At 42.2% G+C, this 24,457-nt stretch overlaps 1 protein-coding gene across 4 annotated transcripts in view; it reads left to right on the top strand.

The window, feature by feature from the left end:
* Window positions 1-24,457, top strand: part of LTK (leukocyte receptor tyrosine kinase) — a 131,225-nt gene that overhangs the window by 52,197 nt on the left and 54,571 nt on the right. For 3 of the 4 annotated variants that reach the window (XM_081207918.1, XM_081207916.1, XM_081207915.1), the window contains 4 exons: window positions 14,142-14,255; window positions 17,403-17,555; window positions 18,810-19,026; window positions 23,596-23,735. In XM_081207918.1, the coding sequence (XP_081064044.1) occupies window positions 14,225-14,255; window positions 17,403-17,555; window positions 18,810-19,026; window positions 23,596-23,735 (541 nt within the window). In that variant the 5' untranslated portion in view covers window positions 14,142-14,224. The remainder of the gene's footprint in view (window positions 1-14,141; window positions 14,256-17,402; window positions 17,556-18,809; window positions 19,027-23,595; window positions 23,736-24,457) is intronic. The other variant, XM_081207917.1, reaches the window with a different exon arrangement.

Here is a 24,457-nt window from a genome sequence, read left to right as displayed (position 1 = left end):
ACGCACCCTTCGGACTTCGTGGCAATCGGGCGCGCGGGTGCGTTTCCTAAGAGAGTGAGGACCCCCGCCTCCTCCCCACCTGCTCCCTCGCCAGCCAGCCAGCCGCGCGCCCTAGCCGGAGAGCCCCGGCCGTCCCCGTCGCGCAATCGGCTGGATCTCCCTTCAGCAGGCCATGCTCACAACTCGGCCCAGGGACCCCCAGCAGCGGATCTCCGGCTCAGCTGAAGAATCCGGCAACAAGCCCCCTCCTCCCCAATCACTCCGCCGAAATACGCTCCAAAACCCCCCAGATAGTCCGCCGGCCGCCAAGTCTAGTGGCGCCCTGAGCGAGGGTCTCTCCCCAACACCGCCACCTCGAACTGCGTTCTCCCGGCTACCCGAGCGAACCAGCGGCAGGACCCCGGTATGGGCCCCCCCAATATTTTTTATAAGTCGGCGCCCCTGCCCTCAGATCCTGTGCAAAATTCTGCCTTCCTCCTTTATAGCCAGTAAGTCTCCATCTGCCTTGCCTTTAACTCAGTCTCATTGCCCAAAGAAAATGTCAAGCTGTAATCCTGTGTACACGCCTGCTTGTGAATGAATCCTACTGCAGGGTTTATTTCTGAATAAACATGCACAGGATTGCACTGTCTTACGTCTCTTTTCTTCTGATTAGTATGCAAAGCACTGGATTTTTGGGAATGAGGCATGCGGCAGGATTTACACATGTGCGTAATTTGTGCAAAATACTATGCTGTATGAAGTTCCAAATCTCATGTGTTTCAGACAGTATGAGAAAGAGGCCAAATTGCAAAATTCTTACTATGTATCAAGATTTCTGCCGATGCTAAGCAAACATATAAGGAAATCAGCGCCAACTTTGAAATGAATGCAAAAGCACAGTGAAAAGTCATGTTTGAACCCTCAACAGATTCCTCTTCTCAGTCTCAGATTGGTGCATGTTTGTTTGAATGAATTGTGAAAGGCCAGCTTTTGTTGAGCAGCTTGTCAGGCAACGGTAGAACATTATAAACAACAGTTTGTACATCCTGGTATTCTAAATGAGTTAATGATAGATAATAGCCTGGAACTCAGATGACTAACGGCATATTACGGCAATTCTGTCTTACACTTCAAACATACCCTCCATGGGAAGACATTTTTGTGCACAATAAACTGCCTTGTCACATGAAAGCAAGATAGGTAAAACAGGACAAAATATTGCAACCAAGATCCCAATTGCAGGAGAGAAAATTAGTTTTCAAAGTGAGTGAAGGAGCATATGGTGGTATCTAGAGAATGGTCTTTGAGTGTCAGAGGTGATTCAGTGTGGATGTGTCTAACAATTACAGTGCCAGTTCTCATGCATCTCTAATTGTGACAACAAGGCACCATGGTGACTGTTCCATCGGCACCAGCATTGCCAGATGGAATGATCCCTCCTCTCCTCCACTTCCACACAATTCTGGGGGTCCTACTGATCCCCCAGAGCCAATTCGTGGGGGGGCACCAGAGGTCATGGGGGATGAGGAAGCCCTCACATAGGGCATGTACTTGCGAGACTCTTTCGGTGAATCCCACCCATAGTCCACACTGTACCCCTATGCCAACACTATATATCATTGTGCTAGCATGGGTAGCTCTAAAAGAGGATTGGACAGATTAATGGAGGATAAGATTATCAATGGGTTCTAGCCAAGAGGACATATTGTATATCTTTCAGTTATCAGAGGCAGTATGAATATCCCTCAAAGGAGCTTAGGTTTGGGTGATTTCTATGCACTCATGTCTTGCTTGCTTTCAGGCTTCTCATAAGAATCTGGTTGGTCGCTATGAGAACAGAGATCTGGACCAGGTAGGCATTGGGGTCTGATTCAGCAGGGCTCTTCTCAGTAGTGGATGGTGGTGTTGGGCAGGGCAGCTGTGCCCGCTTGACTTTTGGTTGCCTACATCACTGCTGCATAGCACAATGGAGAGAAGGCAGGTGGGAAAGCAGAACAGTTGGCTCAGCTGATGCATTTGCACCGCAATGACCTTGCTTCCGCCTCCACCCCCGTATACAGCAGCAATGTAGTCAACTGGAGGTCATTATATAACCTGTGAGGCTGATTTTGCAAGCTTCTGAAATAGACTTTGGGCCATGTAAGAGGCTGTACCAATGTCAAGGAAGCTCAGATCATCACAGGGGCAAACAGCTCTTTTGAATTACTACGGTGATCTAATAAGCAGAATATCTCATTAAGGACCTTTATCTCTCAGTTTGTCTGCTCAGATAGCATCATATATTTTGGATGTTCTTGTTTTGTGGTTTGGTTTCACATTCCACTGTATTTAGTATTTGACTGGAAGTTCAGGAACGTAACAATAGCCGGTTGAGACAATGGACTGGTGGTTCATATGACAAGGTAATTAATTTTTCATAATGCTGACCTGGGTCAGAAATAAAGGTTCGAAACGCTGTGTGTTTAATACTGCACGAAGGGCCAAACTAGATGTTATAAGATACAAGGAATGACAGCAGTTCTGTAGCTCTTATAACAACCAGTTATGCCCTTAGCCACTATGCCAACTTGTTGCTATTATGCCATGAAATAACCTCATTCCTTGAAACAAAGCTGCTTTCCATTTATTGGGGAAGGGTGGCTGAAAATGAGCTTCAGTTTTCATTTCAAAAGCGCTTTTTAAATTGTCCCAAATGATTCACTTTGAACGCCAGTGCCACTGCTGAGGAAATGAGGCGCTCATTAGACGTATGTCTTTGTGCCAGCTCTCTCCCTGCTAGTGGAGCAATGAGAAAATAGGAACCATCCCTTCTGTCCTTCCTTCCTTCCTTCTTCCTCAGTAACTGGATTACTAGAATGGTTTCTTTGAGGCAGATGAACTAGGCTTTCTTTCTGACACCATTAATGACATTCCCCTTAGATGCTACAGAAATTGAAATGGTCTAATGAGGTTAAAAGATCAGGATGTCCTCGGGACAGTTGCTGAGCCCTCTCCACTCAGCTCAGGGGGCGCAGAAAAGGGAGAAGGGGCTCTGCATGACCCCTTTTCTATCTGGAAATGCCACAAGGGATTTGACAGAAGCCACGGTGTCGTGCAGTAGCTCTGCTTGGTGTCAGCTTGCATGCTAAAGTTTGGACTGATACGGCTTTGTCTTAATCCTCAGTTTCACTCAGGAGCTGGAAGAAAGTAAAGAGCCCTCCTGCATGAGGCTTGTGGCATCTTAAGAACTTCTCACTACAATTGTTCTTGGATGGTCTTGCTGGAGTAGAGCAGCCCAGCACCAGGCAAGGATAAAAAAATGACTTCACAGGAACTTCTTTAGAGATAATATGGAGGCTTTGTGCATGAGTTTTAATTGCATAAAAGCAATGGGAGAGCTACAGGTTTATTCAGGCACTCTAGTTCATGCACTGGAGCTGACTCACTTTGAATGACCACCCTAAGGAGGTCAGCCTAACCCTTGGGCTCTTTCACATGGCTGGAGGGTTGTTAGGCAGAATCAAAGGGACCCATTATTGTGCACCTCTTCCCAGTCCCTTCCAGCTCCAGCATCTGAGTGAATCCGAGCATCCCATCTCCACTGCCCTTTTTAATGGGTCATCTAATGGGTCATTAATCCAGCATGTGGCAGCCAGACTGGTGACTGGGAGTGGCCACCGAGACCATATAACACCAGTCCTGAAAGACCTACATTGGCTCCCAATACGTTTCCGAGCACAATTCAAAGTGTTGGTGCTGACCTTTAAAGCCCTAAACAGCCTCAGTCCAGTATACCTGAAGGAGCGTCTCCACCCCCATTGTTCAGCCTGGACACTGAGGCCAGTGCCGAGGGCCTTCTGGCGGTTCCCTCACTGCGAGAAGCCAAGTTACAGGGAACCAGGCAGAGGGCCTTCTCAGTAGTGGCATCCGCCCTGTGGAATGCCCTCCCACCAGATGTCAAAGAGAACAACAACTACCAGACTTTTAGAAGACATCTGAAGGCAGCCCTGTTGAGGGAAGTTTTTGATGTTTGATGTTTTATTGTGTTTTTAATATTCTCTTGGGAGCCGCCCAGAGTGGCTGGGGAAACTCAGCCAGGTGAGCGGGCTATAAATAATAAATAATAATTATGATTATGATTATTAGCAGTGTTAGAATAAGACTTCAGGCATATTCTTAAGGTATACTCTCACCACACTATTAGATGGGAGGGGGGCTCCTGGGGGCACTTAGGCTACATATATGTCACATTCAAAGCACATTGCCTCCCCCAGAGAATCATGGGGACTGTAGTTTATGAAGGGTACTGGGAGTCGTAGCTCTGCAAGGAGTGAACTACAGTTCCCAGGATTCTTTGGGGGAAGCAGTGTTTTTTAAATATATGGGTGCCCAATATATGCCAGTCTGTTGTGGGGACCTGAAGACAGCTTGGAGCTTCACAAATCCTGAAGCTGTCCCTGACTAAAGTCACTTCCAGGCAGTGAGCAATTTGCAGGAGAGATTCAAGAGCACACTATAAATGTAAGTTTCCACAATTGAAGAGAATTTCCAGGTTCTTTCACCCAAGACCTCAACAAATCCACTTTTTTAAAAAGGACTTTGGGGGATTAGGATTCTATGATTCTATGAAGGTGACAGGGAACTATAGGGTGGGTGAATGTTAATGGAAAGATGTACAACTACTACACAAACAAATCAGGTTGAATGTTCATTGTCACATAACTACTCTGCAAACAATCAGTATGAATACTGAATAAAGACTATGTCCAAACCTCATTGGGCAAACAAATAAGGATGAATTCTCAATAAACAGGTCATTTGCTTGGAATAGTTGGTTAATAGGGAATTCTCAGGGCATGCAGTTGCTTCAGATGTACCCTGAACCAAATCTGGCTGATCTGGGAAGATTTCAGGAGTTTGTCTGAAGTGATCCAGCTTCCTCTGGAGTGGCCTGAACAAAACTTGGGTCCTCCAAAAGTTTTCTTATAACAACAACAACAACAACAACAACAACAACAACAACAACAACAACAACATTTTATTTATATCCTGCCCTCCCCAGCCAAAGCCGGGCTACAACAGTAAAAATACCACAATTTACATAAAATCACAGTCAATTAGTGGTTCATGAGTACCAGAGACACAGATAGTACGCCAGCTAGAACTGCTCTTTTATGGATATGTAATTTTATTTATTTCAGTTTCTTCTGAGATTTTAAATTTTGTAATTGGTGAGTTTATCCTGATACTGGTCATTGACTGTAATAAAACAACAGTATGCCTGAAAACATTGATATATCCCCATGTTCCCCACAAGCTTACTATGTAAGGAAAATGCCTGGGAGGGAGAGGAAGTGAGGGTAATTTTGTAAGTGACAGGGAATTATTCCTACCAATTATTCCTTCCTTACAAGGTTTGTCTTTTTTATGTGATTTTGGTAAAGGTGTAGGAGGAACTTTTCAGAAACTGTTCCAGTGGGGGTTTTTTTGTTTCTGTTTTACTTTGTGTGCATATGTATGACTGGACCTGGCAGCAATGGAAGCAGAGGGCCATTATGACTGCAAATTCCATTGAATTCTGCCAGAAAAGTTCATTGATTTCCCCATGCTCTTCAATGGGGAGGCACAAAGTTCAGGAGTGCTTAGGATTACTTAGCAACAAGAATATATATGCTATGATCACTCTGAGGATTTCAACATGACTGTACTGCAGGGTCAAACAAATGACTCCAAGATCAGGGAAGAGGCTAAGTTTCAAGCCTTTGGATAAATGTAGCGGTAAGGAGGGTGGAATGCAAGCCATTGGACTTGCCAAGTCTTTTTCTTCACCCCACGCTGCAAAAGGAACTTTGCTAAACACCCTGAGGGGCAAGCATTCAACTGACATTCTGATTGATTGATTGATTGATTGATTGATTGATTGATTGTATGTGTGTTTAGGAAAAGAGAAAACAAGTAGTTTTTGGATAAATTTAGAGTCTACCTCATATTGAAAAAATTCTTCCTAAAGGAAGAGAAATGTATTTTCAGTCATAAAATGCTCTGGCTCCAGGAAAGGCAGGAAGAACAAGGGCTTCCCTCATGAAGAAGAGGGGGGGGGGGAAATGGTCGACTTGTCTGTCAGGCATGTGATAGACATTATCAGTAGCATCCACAGGCAGATCCCAAGATTTTAATTGTCTTTATAGAATAGTTAAAGTGGAGAGACATTAAAGTGTGTGTGTGTGTGTGTGTGTGTGTGTGTGTGTGCGTGCAGACACATGACAGTTTTGCTTGAGGGGTTTTAAAAAGGTTTTTGGTTGTCTTTCTGTTTACAGACACAATATTAAATTTTACTAGCCAGTTACAGACCAGCAACAGATTTGGCAAAACTGGGCTCAGAAGGAATCCTCGGATATATGTATTTTCACAAATTTGGCCACCGCAGTTGTCATGGTGATTGTCTAATCTGCTGGCAATTGGAAAGCTGAGCACAATAGAGACTCCCCCACCCACCACAATCAGGGAAGGGGGGAGGCTCAGAATCACAGCTGTACTGGACGTCCAGTGCCTCTAATGCTCAATGCTGACATCAGAAACTTGACCTTGCCCATAATACTGATTAGTGAGTGTACAGTCCTTGTGCATCAGTATATTCCAGCAAGAGGAAACTTCAACTTCCATAGCTATTTAGAGCTATAATCATGCAGGATGAAGTTATATGAATTGTTAAGTTTTCTCCTCAATTTGGCAGGAAAATGTTTATTTTTATTTTATGGTATTAGATTAGGACATGGGTGGGAAAGTATTGGCTCTGTGGTTTGGTATATTTTACTATAAGTGAATGTGGACAGATCCCTATGCAAACTCCGGCAGAATACTTTCCGGTAAGAGAGAGCAGAGGTTTTAAAACACAAAAACATACCTGCAACAAAGTGAAGTGTGGGTGTTTAGGCTTTTGAATATCTCACGGTAAGTCGCTTACAGCAACTTCCGCTTTCTAGCCCCTTTTGCAGCGAATAGATCAAACACTTTGGTAATTTTAAAAGAAGTTTACTTACAAACTCATCAAAGATCAAATTCTTGTGTATTTCCATATAGCAGCCAAAAAATAAAAACCCCAGGTAGAGGAACTTAGTTTACAAAGTACGGTAAAACTTTCTGAACACATGGTCTGAGCTTGGAGCAGCCAAGCACAGATGTCCTCTCAGGTTGGGTTCACATGGTGGAAGAAAGAAGGCAAACAAAAGAACTGCCCATCACTGGGCATGAGGGACCGTGACCTAGTCAAGACTAGCAACAGCTTACTCTATGGTCTTAACCCCTTCATGCATTTAAATAGAGCCAAACACGCTTGTTATATGAGGCTGCATTTCTCACAGGCTCATGGACCAGCTGCAGCCTTCCAGGCCTTTCTGTCCAGCCCATAGGACTCACCCATACAGGCCATGCCTCTCTCCCCTGGTCCTGCTCTACACCCTCATTGAGTGCTCTTGCCTGACCATGTCCTTGAATTGTGATAATGCCTCTTGCTTTTCCTGGATGGATATATTTCTGATGGAATGTAGCTTTCTGTACAAAGGTGAGATACAAATCCTCTGCTCTACTCACTTCTGCTTCTGACTGCACCCACCACTGCATGTGTCCTCCAGAAGTTTGCACATAAAGTATTGTGGGCCTTGGGCTTTAAAAGGTTCTCTATTCCTGGACCAGGGGACAACTGTGGTAGCCCATTATACAAAAAAAGAGAGTGGGGAAAGGAAGGAAGAAGAAAGGACAGGAGGAGAACATCTGGAGACATAACACCCACAGGGTTATTCCATTTCAGGACAGCAAAAGCTCCAATGTTTGAGTCAAAAACTTGTATAACTCAGCACATGAGATATCAGCAGCTAGTGAAATAAACAGAAAACCAAAGTACAATGAGCTTACTAATGAAACAAACTCTTTCCCTCCCTTCTTTATCTCTTTACTGGAATACTAGGATATGTTTTCAAATGTGGTGTGGAAGGAAGCCAGTCAGCACAGTTAATTCTCTGGCTTCCTTGTAAACCTTTTCTTTCTTGTTGACCACTTTCAGTTGTGTATTTGGAGAGCAACCATATTCTCTTTCAGAAATGTGTGGTGTACAAAGTCCATTCTCCTATATGTCTCTCTTTACAGGGTTATGTTAGGGTTGATGTTTTTTCATGGGCCAAGACTCAATGTCTTTAATAGCTGCATGAAAGGCAGAAAGCAACATTAGAACATGACAGCATAAGAAGAACCCGTCTGGATCAGACCAAAGCCTGCCATCTAGCCTGCCATTTTGTTCTCACAGTAGCCAGCCAGATGCCTATGGGTAACCTTCAAGTAAGACCCAAATGCAACAGCAGCCTCTCTACTTGTGATTTTTGTTTCCGTTAAAAAACAACAATCCTGGGCGACCCTTCTTCCTCTTTGGCCCAAGATTCTAGGGCCTAGAACAAACCTTTCAGTACCTGAGGTGAAATGAATGTGTCTTCGGTCTACTCCAGCAGGTAGATACACTTTATGGAAACAGGATAGGAAGGACTGATGAACACACAATCCCTGTTCAGCTCTCTGGTGATCTCTCTTGGGAGAAAGGTGCAGGAAACAAGCTGTCAGCTAGCTGAATCATAGAAGGGCCGGTCAAAGAAAGCGTGATTTTGGATTATCTCTGTAAAAAACTAATGTATTGAAATCCTGCCTGACTTCACCTACTGCAAAGTAGGAGATGGGGTTTGCTGTGCTACATTTAATTGTACAAGTTGATTTTTAAAAAAAACAAATACCAATATTGTAACGGAGGAAAGAGGAAGGCTGTAGAATTGAGGGACACTCTTCCTCTGTCTTCAGGAGTACCTTTAAGGAGGGGGACCAGGGACTGCAGTGGATATGGGGGGTCACCAACAATTGAAAGTTGTGTCTTGAGAAAGCACAGCTACTTTCAGATACAGTGGAATTGTTTCAGAGTTGCTGGTTGGTGTCTTATGTTGCTGCACCACAACCATCAAAATCAAATGTCTGTGTCTGCTCTAATGTCAGAGGCAGACATGTAGTCTCAGGGATTTCTTTCAGTTCCAAACTACTCCAGTTTCAAAAATCTTATTTGCATTAAATTTTCATTCCACCGACAAAGATATCAAACTACAAGCTCACAGCCACAATCTTTGTTCAGATTTAGTAGTGAAACAGGTTAAAATTTCCATTATAGTAGTAGTCAGTAAATGTGAACTTTCTGAACATGAAGAAACGTTTTCTCATTTATTAATTTTTTCCCTTTACTACAATGAGCTGGTAACCGCATCCATGTACTAAAAATGTTGTTTAGATCCCAATGATTGGGATATAATGGAGGACTCCTAGTGCATTCCTTCCACATTGGAAAGTGGACTAAGTAATTCAAAACTACAACATTTTAGGATAAATTTGTACTTGTTCTTAGACAAATTGCTTGCTTCATTTAGGAAAAAGAGCTTGCATATGTAGTTGTAGTTAATGGTTTGTTTGTTTGTTTGTTTGTTTGTTTGTTTGTTTGTTTGTGAATGACAAGCTGTGTATGCCTAGTATAGCTGTACTATGCTATTTTATGCTTTCTTTCATCTTTATTCTGTTGCTGAAAATGCACATGCCTCTTGTCTTGTATTAACTACCACTCTGTCTATGCCTGTCCAAATCCACATGTGCAGATTTCTGGAATTTGCAAAGAGGCATCTGAGGGCGTACAAATTGAGTTATCACTGAGATTTACTCATCACCGTGTATAAGCAAACTCCCTTTTACTATGAAAGTGAAAGAGATCTGCAATAAACAGCTAGCCTGAAGGGATGCAATGTTGATAGCTTAGCTGCTAAACATTTTTAAAAGTTCTTCTTACTTAATTCATTTTTTTAGAGGGAGAACTCAAGACAGTGTTTGGTGGAATAGTTCCATTAACTTTCCCTGAACTGTGTCTTGGAAGATGTCTGAGGTCATCTTTTCTCAAAGAAGAACATGTAGGTACCCGTCAATAAAAAGCTATTAACGTAAAGCACTTCTCTTTATTGCTGTCACTTCAAGTTCTGAAAACCAAGTTATGGCAATTAAGTGTTCTTTCCTCAAGTACAAAGAAGTCTTCCTCTAATCTAGTCTGTTCCAAAGGTTGTTCTCACTCTTGTAATTAATTCAATGGGCCACTCTGTGAGTCCTGAGACTTTGATGTGCTGCATAAGAACTACTAGAGTTCTACCTAGTCCAGTAGTCCATTTTCAATGCTGGCCAGACAAATTTAGGGGTCTGGATTTCAACTTCCTAATCAACCTTGACAGACACATCCCAGGCCTTCTCTATTTTTTCCAGGGAACAAGCTTAGTAGTGCAACAGCAGATTTGGTAGTGCAAATCTTCTGAAGAAGTGTGCATGCACACGAAAGCTCATACCAAGAACTAACTTAGTTGGTCTTTAAGGTGCTACTGGAAGGAATTTTTTTATTTTGACTATGGCAGACCAACACGGCTACCTATCTACTACTGTTGCCTACAATGTTTGTCCTGGGCAGACAAGTTGCCATACAATCCACTTGCTTGTCAGGAGATGGGGATATGTTAGATCCTACAGCCTCTGAGAACCCCCCCCCCCAAGGAACCATAGAATTGTACCCTATGACAGTTTGTTAGTGATAAAAGCTGATCAAACGTTTTCCAGACATCCCATCCCATTCTACCAAACCAGTCCTTTAACCTTAGGAACTTCTGTGGGCAAAAGAGTTTCCCACAAGCTCATAAATTCCCCAATACTGGAAAAGTAATAAACTTGATTACATATAGCCAAATGCTTTTGTAAACCTCACATTCATTCATACTACAAATGAGTAGTTTACAAAATAAAATGTACATTGATAACCTATATGAAATCTTTCGTAACTAAAACCTATTTACTGCATGTAAAACTGAGTTTCTGCCTGTTTACACTTAATGTTGTTTCCCCCAGTGGTTATTATAATCCTGGCATGTAAACCTGCACTTCTTGTTAATATTTATTGCCTGTCACAAACATTTCTTGAAGTTCAGTTTCCTTCATTTTGTCTGTTGCTTTATAATACCCACTTAAGCAAAGAAATCTGTCTACTATTTAATGATACAAGAAGAAAGTTAAGTTGATTAAATCCATTGTGTTTCATGAAAAATACGCCTTCTTTCACCCAAAGAACTTGGTAGATAAATCTGGCACATTTTAAGCATGATAATTTTTTCAGTAGTGGAGGAAGGGGGCCCTGTATTAATGCTTGTCAGGCTCTTCCCGGACATGGGGCATCTTGTTCCACCCTCCAAATTGGGCTGTTCAGCCTGTGTATCTAATCATGTCCTGGTTCTTCCTCTGTTAACAGCTAAGATTCTTCGTTCTTATAGATTCTCTTTAATAACTTGTTTAGCTTTCCCCATTCATAGTGAAGCCTTTTCTGCAGTGGCTCCTCGTTTGTAGAATGTTCTCCCCAGGGAGGCTCACCTGGCACCTTCATAACATACATTTAGGTACCAAGTGAAAACCTTTCTCTATAGCCAGGCCTTTGGCTGATTAACATTCTATGGCCTTTTAAATGGGTTTGTGGGAGGGGAGTTACTGCTTTGTTTTTGCTTTATTATGTATTTTGTGTTCTCATTTTGTATTTTTATGTTGTGAACTGTGCTGTGATCTTCGGATGAAATAAACAAACAGACAAATAATGAGGTTAAATATGGCCCAGAAGCAACATTTATTTATTGTATTTGAGAAGCTGGTTGCTCAAACTGCAACTGTATACATTTTGTTTATTATAGGGGTGGAAAAGCTTCAGGTTCCTGCTGTATACTGCAAGAAGTGATGGTTCTGCTTGGGAATATGAAAAATGTATTTGAGCCTTAGATGTGGCTAGTACTGAGACAAAGGCTGATATTAGCAGGCACCTAGGACTTTAGAATATTTACGTAGCCGTAATTCATTATGACTTTGTTGTTGGTATGGTTTTAATCCTTTTCTGGGTATAAGAATTGCCAAAGATGCTAGATGTAAGCCATCTGGCATATCTCAAATTTAATGGCATTCTTGAATTGAAGAGATGGGAAGCCTCAGCAAGACACCTTTGGGTTTTTTGCAGAGAAGAATAGCAGTCTATATTGGCAGTTTAGGTGGAGCTAGGACAGTGCATGGAGGAATCTTAGGTCTGGGGGAGAGACAGGGAGGAACCAGAAGAGTAACAGGTAGAGTCAGAACTTAAACTTCTAGGCAAGGAGTTCTGGTGGGTTAAAGGTGGAGCACCTGGAGTTTGCTGGCTTCTGGAACTCAATACTGGTTAAATGGAAGACCTCAGTTGTTCACTGTTTTCACTAATGAGACCAGCGAAAACAGGGTATTCAAAATGTAGGAGCAATGTCTTGTTAATCTTTAGGGCCGGACTGGGGAACTGGATCTGGCTCATGGGCCAGATGTTCTTCCCCCTACCCCCTGTGGGCTGAATGCTTTGCCAGATACTGCTTCACAAGGGCATTCTCAGGACCCAACAATCAGCTGATGGTCAGGTCTTGTAAAGCCCCTTTCAACATGCTATCATGCAATGCACATTGAAAAAGACTTAGCAAGACCCAACAATCGGCAGATTGTCGGGTCTTGAGAACTGCCTTGCAAAGCACTACCTTGCAAGGCATTTTGCAAAGGGGATCTGAATGTCAGATCTTGAGAAGCCATGTTGAAAGCATTGGGCAAGATATTGCTCTGAAAGGCACTTCTCAAAACCAGACAAGTTTAGGGACTTCAGAGACCTAGCCTACCTTGTCCTATCTCCTCCCACCATTGCAAAATTTTCTATAAAGTGCACCCTTCACCAACCTGTTGCCCTCCAGATGTTTTGGACTTCAGTTTCTACAGTATTGGTCCAGCTAGCATGGCTGATGGGAATCCAAAACATCTGGATGCAACCAGGTTGGGGAGGACTGCCCTGATTGCTGGCTTTCCTAAAGGGAGACTATTAGCAGCATTTCACTTGAGCATTCCAAATCTTTTTGCAAGCACAATGAATCAACGACCCAGGTGGTTTTGTATAACTCTGGAAGTGTTCACAGTGACTTCTGGTTAACCTCCAATTATCATCCACAGCGTGAGATATAGTGAAAACATATGTGATCCCTGCCCCAGAGGGCATATGCATTGTTGCTGTAGTAAGATTTCATATTTACAAATATAGTGGTACCTCAGGTTAAGTACTTAATTTGTTCCAGAGGTCCGTTCTTAACCTGAAACTGTTCTTAACCTGAAGCACCACTTTAGCTAATGGGGCCTCCTGCTGCTGCCACGCCACCAGAGCACGATTTCTGTTCTCATCCTGAAGCAAAGTTCTTAACCTGAGGTACTATTTCTGGGTTAGCGGAGTCTGTAACCTGAAGTGTATATAACCTGAAGCGTATGTAACCCGAGGTACTACTGTAGTGAATCTGGTAGTGAGAATCTTAGGTTCTTGACTCATGAAAGTTTCTTTGTTAGTGTACACGCAAGGAAAAAAACGTTGTTGGGTGGCAGAAATAAATAATGCAAATGGATTACACTTCAAGGATCCCAGTCTCTTACAAGTCCATCAGTTGAGAAGACATTGCGGAAGCTTGCATCATTGTAAGCACTGCAGCATCCTTTTGCTGCCAAGGGTAGTAAAGAACTGCAGTAGGCCTGCCAGAGAATCTTTACCTACTTCAAAACTTTAGGGCACTTCTACACAATATTTGTAGGTGCTGGCACTCTAAATTAGCATCGTATGCAAGCCAAGTCATTATTCAAAATGATTGGATAATCCAATTAGCAAATCATGGGGACAATGAAGGACAATTGTTTTTGCCTGTGTAAATCATTGTCAGGTGTTTACTGTATTTACATTTTAATCGGGCAGCATTATTTTATTTTAATTAGACAGCATTGGGAAGGGGTGGGGGTGTAGGTGGGCAAGAAAGCACATACTTTTAATGTAGAAGCTCCCATGTTCAATCTCTCATAATGCTGGGAAAGGACTCTTGTCTGAAACTCTGGAAAACTAGTCAGCACTGAGCTTGATGGACCATTGGCTCAACCTGTTATAAAGGAGCTTTCTAGCAGCAACTCCAAGAGTTTATATTGGGGGGGGGGGGAGTCATCTGTATAAACAATTACATCTTGGAGTATTTTCATTTTACTTATGCACTTTCTCCCCCTCTCTTTTGTAGTTGTTTCTGCTTCTACGAGACCTGATGAGAAATTCCCCCCTTTCTTCTATACGCCCCCTAGGCTGTCTCCAAGCAGCAGTGGGATGGTTTCTCCTGATCAGTCCTCCCACCCAGGTATTGTTCCCATCTTGGTCTTCAGAAGCCTCCCTGAGCCTGTTACCAGTGGTGGTAACAGATTCCCCCTGTTATTTCCTTCTCAGCAAATGATGGACGTCAAACACACATTCTCTGAATGTAGAGGACTTAGTATTTAGATACTTAATAGACCTATTCTCCATTATTGTGTCCAGTATCCACTTCAAGCCAGCTGCATCAGTTGTTGTTGTTGTTGTTGTTGTTGTTGTTGTTGTTGTTGTTGTTGTTGTTGTTGTTATTAATACCCCACCCTTCTGGCTGGGTTTCCCCTGCCACCATCAATTGTGGCATCAGACTCCATATCATAATTAAGGAAGACATCCTTGATACAAACCTGAAAGACTAGTAGAACAGCATGTTCTGTTTAATGTACTCAATTCCTCATCCTAGGTAGTGATGCATTTTCACTGCTTAGTCTTTTGTCCCAGTGGCATTCATATAGTGTGAGCAGTAAATGAACCGGACATTGAGAGTGTAAAATACAACTGAATGAGAGTAATCTTGCAGTAATTTCCCTGTAGCTTATACTTTCTCTGTATTCTGCCTAAACCATTCCCTTACTCCTACAAATAATCAGATGAATTCAATCATGCGGCTTTAGAAAAGCCTCTCTTACTCACCCATTGGTCCTCCAGAAATCATTTACTTGAATGGAAGAAGCATGCTATGCATTAGCAGACTGTAGTCTTTTAATTAGGAATTAGTAAATTATGTTTGTTTCTTCAAGCCAGGGTCTGAATGGCATGCATTCCTCATCTAAGATACAATGTGAATTCATTAGACGGGATATGGCAGGCATGTCCAAAGTCCGTTTCGGGGGCCTAATCCAGTCTGCCAGTCGATTTAATCTGGCCCCCATGGCAGTATATGTCCTGGGGTAAAATTGTAAAAAAAAGCTCAATCCTAAAAATTTTGGTTGGCCCTCACGCATGTTCACTTCATCAAATCTGGCCCTCTTTGAAAAAGGTTTGGGCACCCCTGGTACGGTTTATTTAATGCCAGCATCTCACTGGGGCAAAATCACAGATATGAAGGGGAGGATATGATTGATTTATTTGCAAATAAAAGTAACCTCCCCAAGGCCCTCTCCCCTCTCCAAAGTTTATAAGTTAGTAAATGCATTTCCCTTTCATGCCACAATCTGGGTATGATGGAAAATATGCAGAAAGAATGGTAATTTGTGTGTTTTAAGCAACTGAGAGCTATCCAGTTATAAAAATAATGGGAACTGTATAAGTTCTGATGTGGCTGAGTGGTTTTTGCCTGGGGCTAACTGTGCTTCAGCTATGTTGTTCTCTTTCTGTGGATTATTTGTAGATCTGCTCCGAAAGTGACTAATAGTCTTATGCCATGTGTAATATAGTAAAACACACCATTGAGAGTACCCTTTGAACAACATTTTAAAAAACTTTCTCTTAGTAAAAAAACAAACAAAATAATAACCAGCCTCTGGACACTTGCGTAATAGCCAGATACGCAATTTTAAACTTTGCTGCATTTAGGATTACTGCTTTCCTATGCTTTGCAAAGCTACGTTTTAACTAGGAAATGTTTCTAGTGTAGATTGAAGTTTAAAAGACTTCTGATTTAAAACTTAAAGCTTTCTGAACTACAATGTAGCTGTTAGTTGTAACTCAATCTAGTAGAGACTATTGCAGTTTTCAGTGTTCAGACTAATTTTTGTATTGGTGGGGGATATTTTTGTTATCCCATCAGCCCCTCCTTTGTGTAGCTTGATGAAGAGTTATAGGGAACGCAGAAGTTTACACACTGCTCTGTGACATTTTGATTTCTCCAGATAAAAATGTGGCCCAGTTGTGGATTTTTTAAAAGTGTTGTTTTTTTCTTATGGACTAACTCAGCTGTGTTTTGTTTGTTTTTTATTCAAATGTGGCCACAGATCTCATTTTGTATTTTTCTGTTGTGAACTGCCCTGGGATCTTCAGATGAAGGGCGGTATACAAACTTAATCTGGGCTGCAGAAGTCATGGAGTGTTAAGTTGATGCTCATCAACCTTTGCACTACAAAAGGCTTTAAGAATATGTATTATTTGTGTTCTGGTGCCAGGATCACCTGAATGTTCGACTCACAGTTTTAAAGGTGGAGAGAGATAAAATACAAACAGAATTTTTGATCTGTCTCTCTGCTGCAGTGTGAGCTTGTTTTCCTCTCACCTTCACAGGCAAAATGACAGGGTGTGCATGCTCACCAATTGAATACAGTGGTACCTCGGGTTAAGAACTTAATTCGTTCTGGAGGTCCGTTCTTAACCTGAAACTGTTCTTAACCTGAAGCACCACTTTAGCTAATGGGGCCTCCCGCTGCCGCCGGAGCACGATTTCTGTTCTCATCCTGAAGCAAAGTTCTTAACCTGAGGTACTATTTCTGGGTTAGCAGAGTCTGTAACCTGAAGCGTCTGTAACCCGAGGTACCACTGTACTGGCTCAGCTGTCAATTCTGCCCTCCATTATGCTTTATGGAAATTGTACAAATTTTTTTAAAGAAGAAAAGAAATGCTAAGAAATCTGCCCATTTGCAGCATTGTTAGTTTCCTAAAAGGTGTTATTGGGATGACCAACTGCATTCTGTGGATTGGGAGGAATTTTTGAGGGGACACAATGGAACGGGGGAAGTAGCTGGTCAGCACCATGGACAGGCAGCTGCTTCTCCAAACTTGCAAAACCAATTCTTACCCCTGAACTTGACAGCAGCGACAAAAGGCATGCTTAGGACTGAACACAGTGAGGATGCTTCCAGAGCAGTCCCACTGCCCTAAAAATGTTGTATCTATTGTTAGCTTTAGAATTAACAACTGAGGTGCATCCTTTCAGAAAGGATGAGTGCACAGAAATCCCTGTGTTTATATTTTAGCAATGCTGTTCTCTTCCCTTTCTCAACTAAATTGATTAACTGTTGACTGCAACTCCAAAACAACGTTGCAGCTCCATCTCCTTGGTTGCTTTAATACTTCTTGAACATATAAACTGGGGCAAAGATTGTCTTCTGCTTTATGGTTAAAAAGTTTTATGGTTAAAAAGTACAGTGACTCGTTCATTTAAATCACTGTCATCACTGTTTGTTGTAATAATAATCTTGACTAATTACGCTCTCATTTCTTGTAACAGAAACCACATGTAACTTTGGGTGGAACTGTTCCTGGGTTTCATCTACCAATGCCTCTGGAAAACCTGACTGGTTGCTGTCTTCAGTTGTTGTTCTGACTTCTCAGGAGCCCCAGCAGATTATAGAGAACAACTCATCAAACAGAAAACTAGAAGGTTGTCCATTTGTGCACAGCGCACGCATTTGTCGTTAACTGTCCTTGCCTTCTTTGACAAGGTTCTTTCTTAACTGGAGTCACTGTGGTATCCAGGACTATTCTCCAGATCACATACCATGGAGGTGGGGAGGGGAAAGTTATGGATTAAAACACAAATTGATTTTTCATATGTATCCGTCATTGGCTCACAAAGATTGCAGAGGCGTGTGAAATGTTTTCCAAATGAGAACCCTCCATTCATTGCACAGCATCATGTGCTTAATGCTGTTAATATATTAAAATCATTACAATGAATACAAAAGACATATTGTAGGCTTTATATAGAGCCTCAGTTGTAGAGAACTGGCTCTTCGTTAGTTTGTGGCAGAAGAGGCTGAAGCTAACGGTCAGATTATATGTTACTAGCAGTAGTACAGTGGTACCTCGGGTTAAGTACTTAATTCGTTCTGGAGGTCCGTTCTTAACCTGAAACTGTTCTTAACCTGTAGCACCACTTTAGCTAATGGGGCCTCCTGCTGCTGCCACGCCACCGGAGCACGATTTCTGTTTCTCATCCTGAAGCAAAGTTATTAACCCGAGGTACTATTTCTGGGTTAGCGGAGTCTGTAACCTGAAGCGTATGTAACCTGAAGCGTATGTAACCCGAGGTACCACTCTAGTGGGAATGACTTGATTGCATTCCATTCCAATAACCAGATTCAGGAGCCTTATGGCCCAGTTCAAAGGTGTGGTTGTTGATTAACACCCAGTTATCACTACCTCCTCCCTCCTGGACAATGATCTGATAAGTAAGGAACCAGGCTATTGTTCCCATATACAGTGGTACCTTTGTTCATGAGCTTAATCTGTTCCGGGAGTCCGTTTGACTCCTGAAACCATTCAAAAACCAAGACGCGGCTTCCAATTGGCTGCAGGAGCTTCCTGCACTCAAGCAGAAGCCGCATCGGACCTTTGGCTTCCGAAAAACGTTCACAAACCGGAACACTTACTTCCAGGTTTGCAGCGTTCGGGAGCAGATTTGCTCGACAACCAAGCCGTTCGAGAACTAAGGTACGACTGGTTTTTCCGTGGTCCAAAATACTTACTAGTCAGTTACTTAGTTATTAAATATATATCCCACCCTTTTCATTATCTTTTCTCAGTATGTCTTCCTCTTTCTTCCCTCTAACTTTCATCCATTCTTTCATGCACTGTAATTTATAACTATGGTTGTTGTTACTCATAACCTTCCCCCCTCCTTTTTTTGCTGCAGGGGAAATTCTTCTCCTGAACACTAGCAGGATCTCAGACAGGTGCAAGTTCAGCCTCCGCAGCCCACTCCTGCCTTGGAGCGCAAGTTCCTGTCTCTTGGAGTTGGCCGTGCATTCACAAGGTGTCCCTCTAGGAGCACTCTCTGCTGAAATGAGATATGTGGACACTAATCAGAGTGTAGCCATTCATCTGCAAGAAAGACGTGAGCAGGATGCCTGGTAAGACTTGGTCTTGAAATTTATTAGATTTTCCCCTCCAGGAGCTATTATATTTCTCGTATTAGAAACATTACTAATTATAATATACATGAATATGCATATTAGCAATGAGTTAGTAGGGAAAAAAACCTCTTACAAGCACAGACATTCCCCACTTAGGTGCAATTGACTCATGTATATGCGCTGCACTGAGAAATAAATAAATAATTTGGTTCAAACCTGGAAATGGTGGGAGAAAGCTGGAGAATCCTTGTGGCTCACAAGGAGATCCTCCCCGGAGCCTGAATAGGACATCGGTGAGGACGTAGGAAGCCCCAAAGAGACCAGAGGTGCAGTGGGGCTTTGTTTAGGCTGCTCAGCCTCCCCGCCTAGCAGCTGATGTGTGGGGTAGCGCAGCAGCTGCAGCTTTCCCACACATCCTCCAGTCAGCTCCAGAGCTTCAATTCTAGTTGTGGATACTTTTGGATACAGTATTTTTGGTATGGATTGAAGAGATGGCATTTAAAGGGTGTTTAGAGGGTGCTCCCCACTTTACAAGATTTCACTTATGCACATGGGATCCTGGAAAGTAACTCCCATGAAAGGGAGGGTGGACGCCTGTATATTAAATCTCAAATATCACATTCCATTAAATGAGTTATACACCCTCTTCATGTTAGAGCTTTAGTCCTAACTTAGGATGAGCAAGCTTTCTGAAGCCTGATGCATAACTAGACTGGAGAAATCAGTTGCTTGAGCTGAGGACCCTTATTTCCTGTCGGGTGTGTGCAAAGCACCAGCAGTCTCTGGGGATGGCCTAGGTTCTTTTCCTCCTTGCATTGTGCTTCTGAAATGAGGCCAAAATGCCCAGATCCTTCCAAATCCAAACCCCCAATATAAAGTGCTACACATTAGATAAATAAAATAAGCTCTTTTCTGAACGTCAAACCTACTCAGATCTTCAGAAATATTAGATAATTTTCTCTATTATGCTTATTAGTCATGAAATAATACACTAAAAATAATGTGATTCCCCCCCCCCCGGACGTCATGAGCAAATCTTCATCACTTGTATCAGATTTCTGAAGAAAGAGTTAAATAATCCTGGATCAGGCCTAGCATAGTATTTTATATCCAAGGATGGCTCAGTAGTGATTCTTTTCAATATATGCATGCAAATAGGTTTTGTTGGAATGATAGTTTTATAATCTGAATTTTGGTTCCCAGAAAGAAAAAAAAGTCAGTTCATAAAACAGAATGTCAGGAAGTTGACTGGATTATGCATTCTGAGAAATGCATGATTATGTTTACGCATGGTTATGATGTTTTATTGTGTTTTCATATTTTGCTGGAAGCCGTCCAGAGTGGCTGGGGCAACCCAGTCAGCTGGGGTACATATAAATATTATTATTATTATTATTAATTCAGGATAACTCTCCTTGGATACCTTTCTCATCTAGGGATTGGGGGCGGGGCTTACATAGGTTAGCGGCTGCTTTTTACAGTCTGAATTTAGGGTATGGAAAGCAGCCCTCCTGCATGACTTGGGGGAGACAGTGAAACTCCCCGCATTGCATTGAGCTGGCTGACTTTTGGACAGACTCATTGGTTTGCAAAGCAGTAAGAATGACCCATGAAGGTATGACCCACCACCCCCAAACTCATTCAGACAGGAACCCACCTTTGCTGCTTATACTCTTACTAAATGTTTTGCTCAAACTCATAACGACTTTGAGCTGAGTGGCTATTGCTTTTGGAACATCCAGGATCCTGGATTTAGCTAGTGCTGCACTTTTTGATAAACTGTAGGAGACAGAGAGAGCATGCAGGATTCCTGATATTATGAAACAGCTCGCGAAGGACAATAGAAAAACCAGCAGCAGTCTCACAATGCATCTCAGACTCAGTTGCACTGAGAAATATGTTCAGTTTTTGTGTGTGCAATATGTTCCTGCACAACAACACCTTTAATCTATCAGCCTTATCTTGCATCTGCTTGAACTTCGTCTACAGTTCCAGACTCTCTCTTTTCTTTTTTTTACAGGCACGTTGCCCAGAAACCTGTTGAGCCTTATATAGCTGCTTAAATGTCTTAATTTAGAAGTGAAGTTGTATTAGCCCATTTAACAAGATGTGTTCTCCTGACATAAAATCGATAGTAAATGTAATGCCAGGCTGGTTTATCTGAATTACTGCTGCAACAATCCTTCTACTACTATGTATACAAAGGGCTTTGTTCTGGGTTCCATTAAGGAAATTAAATTGGCTCAGAAAAGTTCCTGTTTGGATCAAGCCTAGAAGGAGCCTTATTTATGGCATAGGGGGAAAGCTGCTTTAGTTAGATCAAGCCATTTGGGACCTCCCAAAATTCAGCTACATAATTTAATACCTGATTAGAGCTCCATGATAGTGGTAGGCTCTCTCTCTCTCTCTCTCTCTCTCTCTCTCTCTGTGTGTGTGTGTGTGTGTACACATACACACCAGGGGCTGCTGCCCCTGCTCTGCTAGTCAACCCCGCCTACCCCTTTGCCAACCAGCCTTCCCTCACACCTGACCAACCTCCCCGAGCCGAGCCACAACCCCCTTTAAAGGATAATAATAATAATTTATTATTTATATCCCGCCCATCTGGCTGGGTTTCCCCAGCCACTCTGGGCGGCTTCCAGCAGAATATTAAAATACAATGATTCATCATTTTGTTAAACCACTGTGTGAAGCGCCTTCCCCCTACTGCTGCAAGGAAGCAGTGTAAGATTCAATCACCCAGGTGAGCTGTTCAGTGGAGGGCAGGAGAGACAGCTGGCCTGCCCATAAGTCAGGATGAAGTGGCTACCTCAGGCAGTGGAAGTGCAGAAGGAAATGGCCCACCTGCTCCCACTGTTTCTGTCATTGGCAGAGCGCCCCCTCTCGCTGGGAACGTTCCAGCACGTAGCATTGCCTCTCGTCTTCCCTGAAGATAAGCACCAAAGCCTTGTTGAACGCTCCCCCCTTGCTAAGTTCGGCAAGGATGAGGGCATTGCGGCACAAGCAGATGTGGGGCATGGCAGCAGCGAGGAGTAAGGAGCAACATGCTCCCGTTTCACCTCAGGTGGCAAAACTGGATGGTCTGCCCCTGGTGTGAGGTACTTCAAACAATGACTTAGCAAACAACTGTGTGAAGCACTTCCTACATTAAACATACCTACAGGGAGGTTTAATAGAGGGAGGAAATGCTTCACACAGAAGATTACCAAGCTGCTGTGTGAAGCTCCTTCCCTCCCTCCATTATACCTTGCTGTGGGCACATTTAATGCTGGGAAGGAAACATTTAACACAGCAACTTGATAAACCACTCTGAAGCACCTTCACCTTCTGTGAAACAGCTTGCTTGGGCCACCTAATACCCACCCTGCTTCCTTGCTCACCTGCCTCTCTGCCTGGTGTTCATCACACTGCAGTTGGGATGTCCACCTATTGGCAGCTGCACAAACTGCAGAGCCTGACGACAGGCTTACATTTTTATGTATATGCTAAGCTGCCTTTCACAATTTCATATTCTGGGTAATATGCTATACATATTACATTGTGGAGAAAAAGATATTACTAGATGCTGCTAGGGCTGACTAGATGTAGTGTTGTGATTGCACATCAGACATAATGTACCCATGATTCAATTTTGAAGGCAGCTTGGATGCTGCGCGACAATTTGCAGTGTCGGTAATGAGGAGTGACTCAGTGCTGCAGGTTTCTTGCTACTGTGTTACACCATGACACAAGTGATACAATGATGAATCAGAACTGGTGGGCTGGGCAATGTGCAAAAGCAAAAAAATGTGTTGGCATTTAAGTTATGAAAGATCAAGTATGCATATGTATATGTAACCAGTATAATTTGAAGTGTAAAAGGTTGGGCAAGATTTAAAGCTGAGAACAGTATCACAAATATGCCATGGGTTGCATATACAGTGGTGCCTCGCAAGACGAAATTAATTCGTTCTGCGAGTTTTTTCGTCTAGTGAATTTTTCGTCTTGCAAAGCACGAGTTACTCCTCGAAGTCAAGTCGCAACTGTTTTAAGAAAAAGGAAACAAACTTGCAAGACGTTTTCGTCTTGCGAAGCAAGCCCATTGGGAAATTCGTCTTGCGACGCAACTCAAAAAACCAAAAACTCTTTCGTCTTGCGAGGTACCACTCTTTCGTCTTGCGAGGTACCACTGTATACTATTCCATCCATAGCACAAAAGAAGTATTTTTTTCTCAATCTGGAATCATTCATGATGAAGCTCAACATGCTGCTTTCATTCTAGATTGAGTCTAGATCCTGCCATCAATAAATGTGGGTGTGGTTACTTGATAGACATTTGAGAACCCTCCCCTTGCTTAGGTTATCCTTAAATTTGTAGCAATTCTTTCTCTGGGAAAAATCTCAGCCATTGTTATTTTTATGAAATCTGCTAAGCTTAACTTGTTGATGGCTTTGAGTTCTTCTTGCCTGATGGGTACTGTTATATAGCTATTCACACCTGAAGGGTGTGAATTACTTTGACCACTCCAAAATGCCACATTAATGTGAAGCTTTATTTAATCATGACAACTACTTTGATTTTTGCAGGGTGAAGTGGAAAGTGCTCATCGGTTCAGTTGGAGAAATGGAAAGGCCCTTTGAGATCACTTTGATGTATTCAAGCTGTGAAGAAAAGAGTTCTGGGCTTTTGGCACTGGGCTCTTTGCATCTCAGAAATTGCTTTCATGGTATGTCTTATATTGCCATTCAGTTCTGGAAAGTCAGGATATTTGCTTTGCATAATCACAAAAGCCCAGGACTAGCAATGAGACTCAACAGCAAGCAGTGGAGTAAATATCTTTGGAACATGAGGATCCCTTAAAAACAAACTTTTTTCTTAAATAAATGTTATGTAAAAAAATACACTTGGGTTCTGTCTTTAAAAGTTTTTAAATTGGACTAAAAATGTCCATATGTCATAATGGTGCAGTTACTACATAAATATCTAAGCAGATACATATGCACTTCTTATATTAAGTCACTCATAGGCAGCATTTTAGAGTCAAAGCAGTATTTAAATTTTAAACCACCACACTCAATAAATATAGGGCCACCAAGCATGATTTTATTGCACTAATTTCAGAATATAATAAATGCATTTTTGTTCATTATATTTTGTAAATGATTTTTTATTGCCCTTCTGAAACTCCTTTCCTGCTTTTTTTTAATATCAATAATGTAAGGGATTAATTCTTGTTCCATGTCAGGTGCTTTAACATACTTAGGCCAGAGAAATAATTAGTGAAAAATATACAAAGGGAAAAGAAACTTAAACGATTTAAGCCATACTGGATAATTTATTAACATGCCTTTGAATTGGAGTATAATGCAAATACAAAGATATATGGTGGCAGGATGAAGGGAGACTTGAAAAAGAGGGCAATAAATTTTGCCTATTGATAACCAAACT

Source organism: Podarcis bocagei, assembly GCF_964188305.1.
Source record: "Podarcis bocagei genome assembly, chromosome: 1".
In the NCBI taxonomy this organism is placed as follows: Eukaryota; Metazoa; Chordata; class Lepidosauria; order Squamata; family Lacertidae; genus Podarcis; species Podarcis bocagei.
The sequence above is the reverse complement of the archived record's forward strand: the minus strand, read 5'-3'. Positions and strand labels throughout refer to the sequence as shown.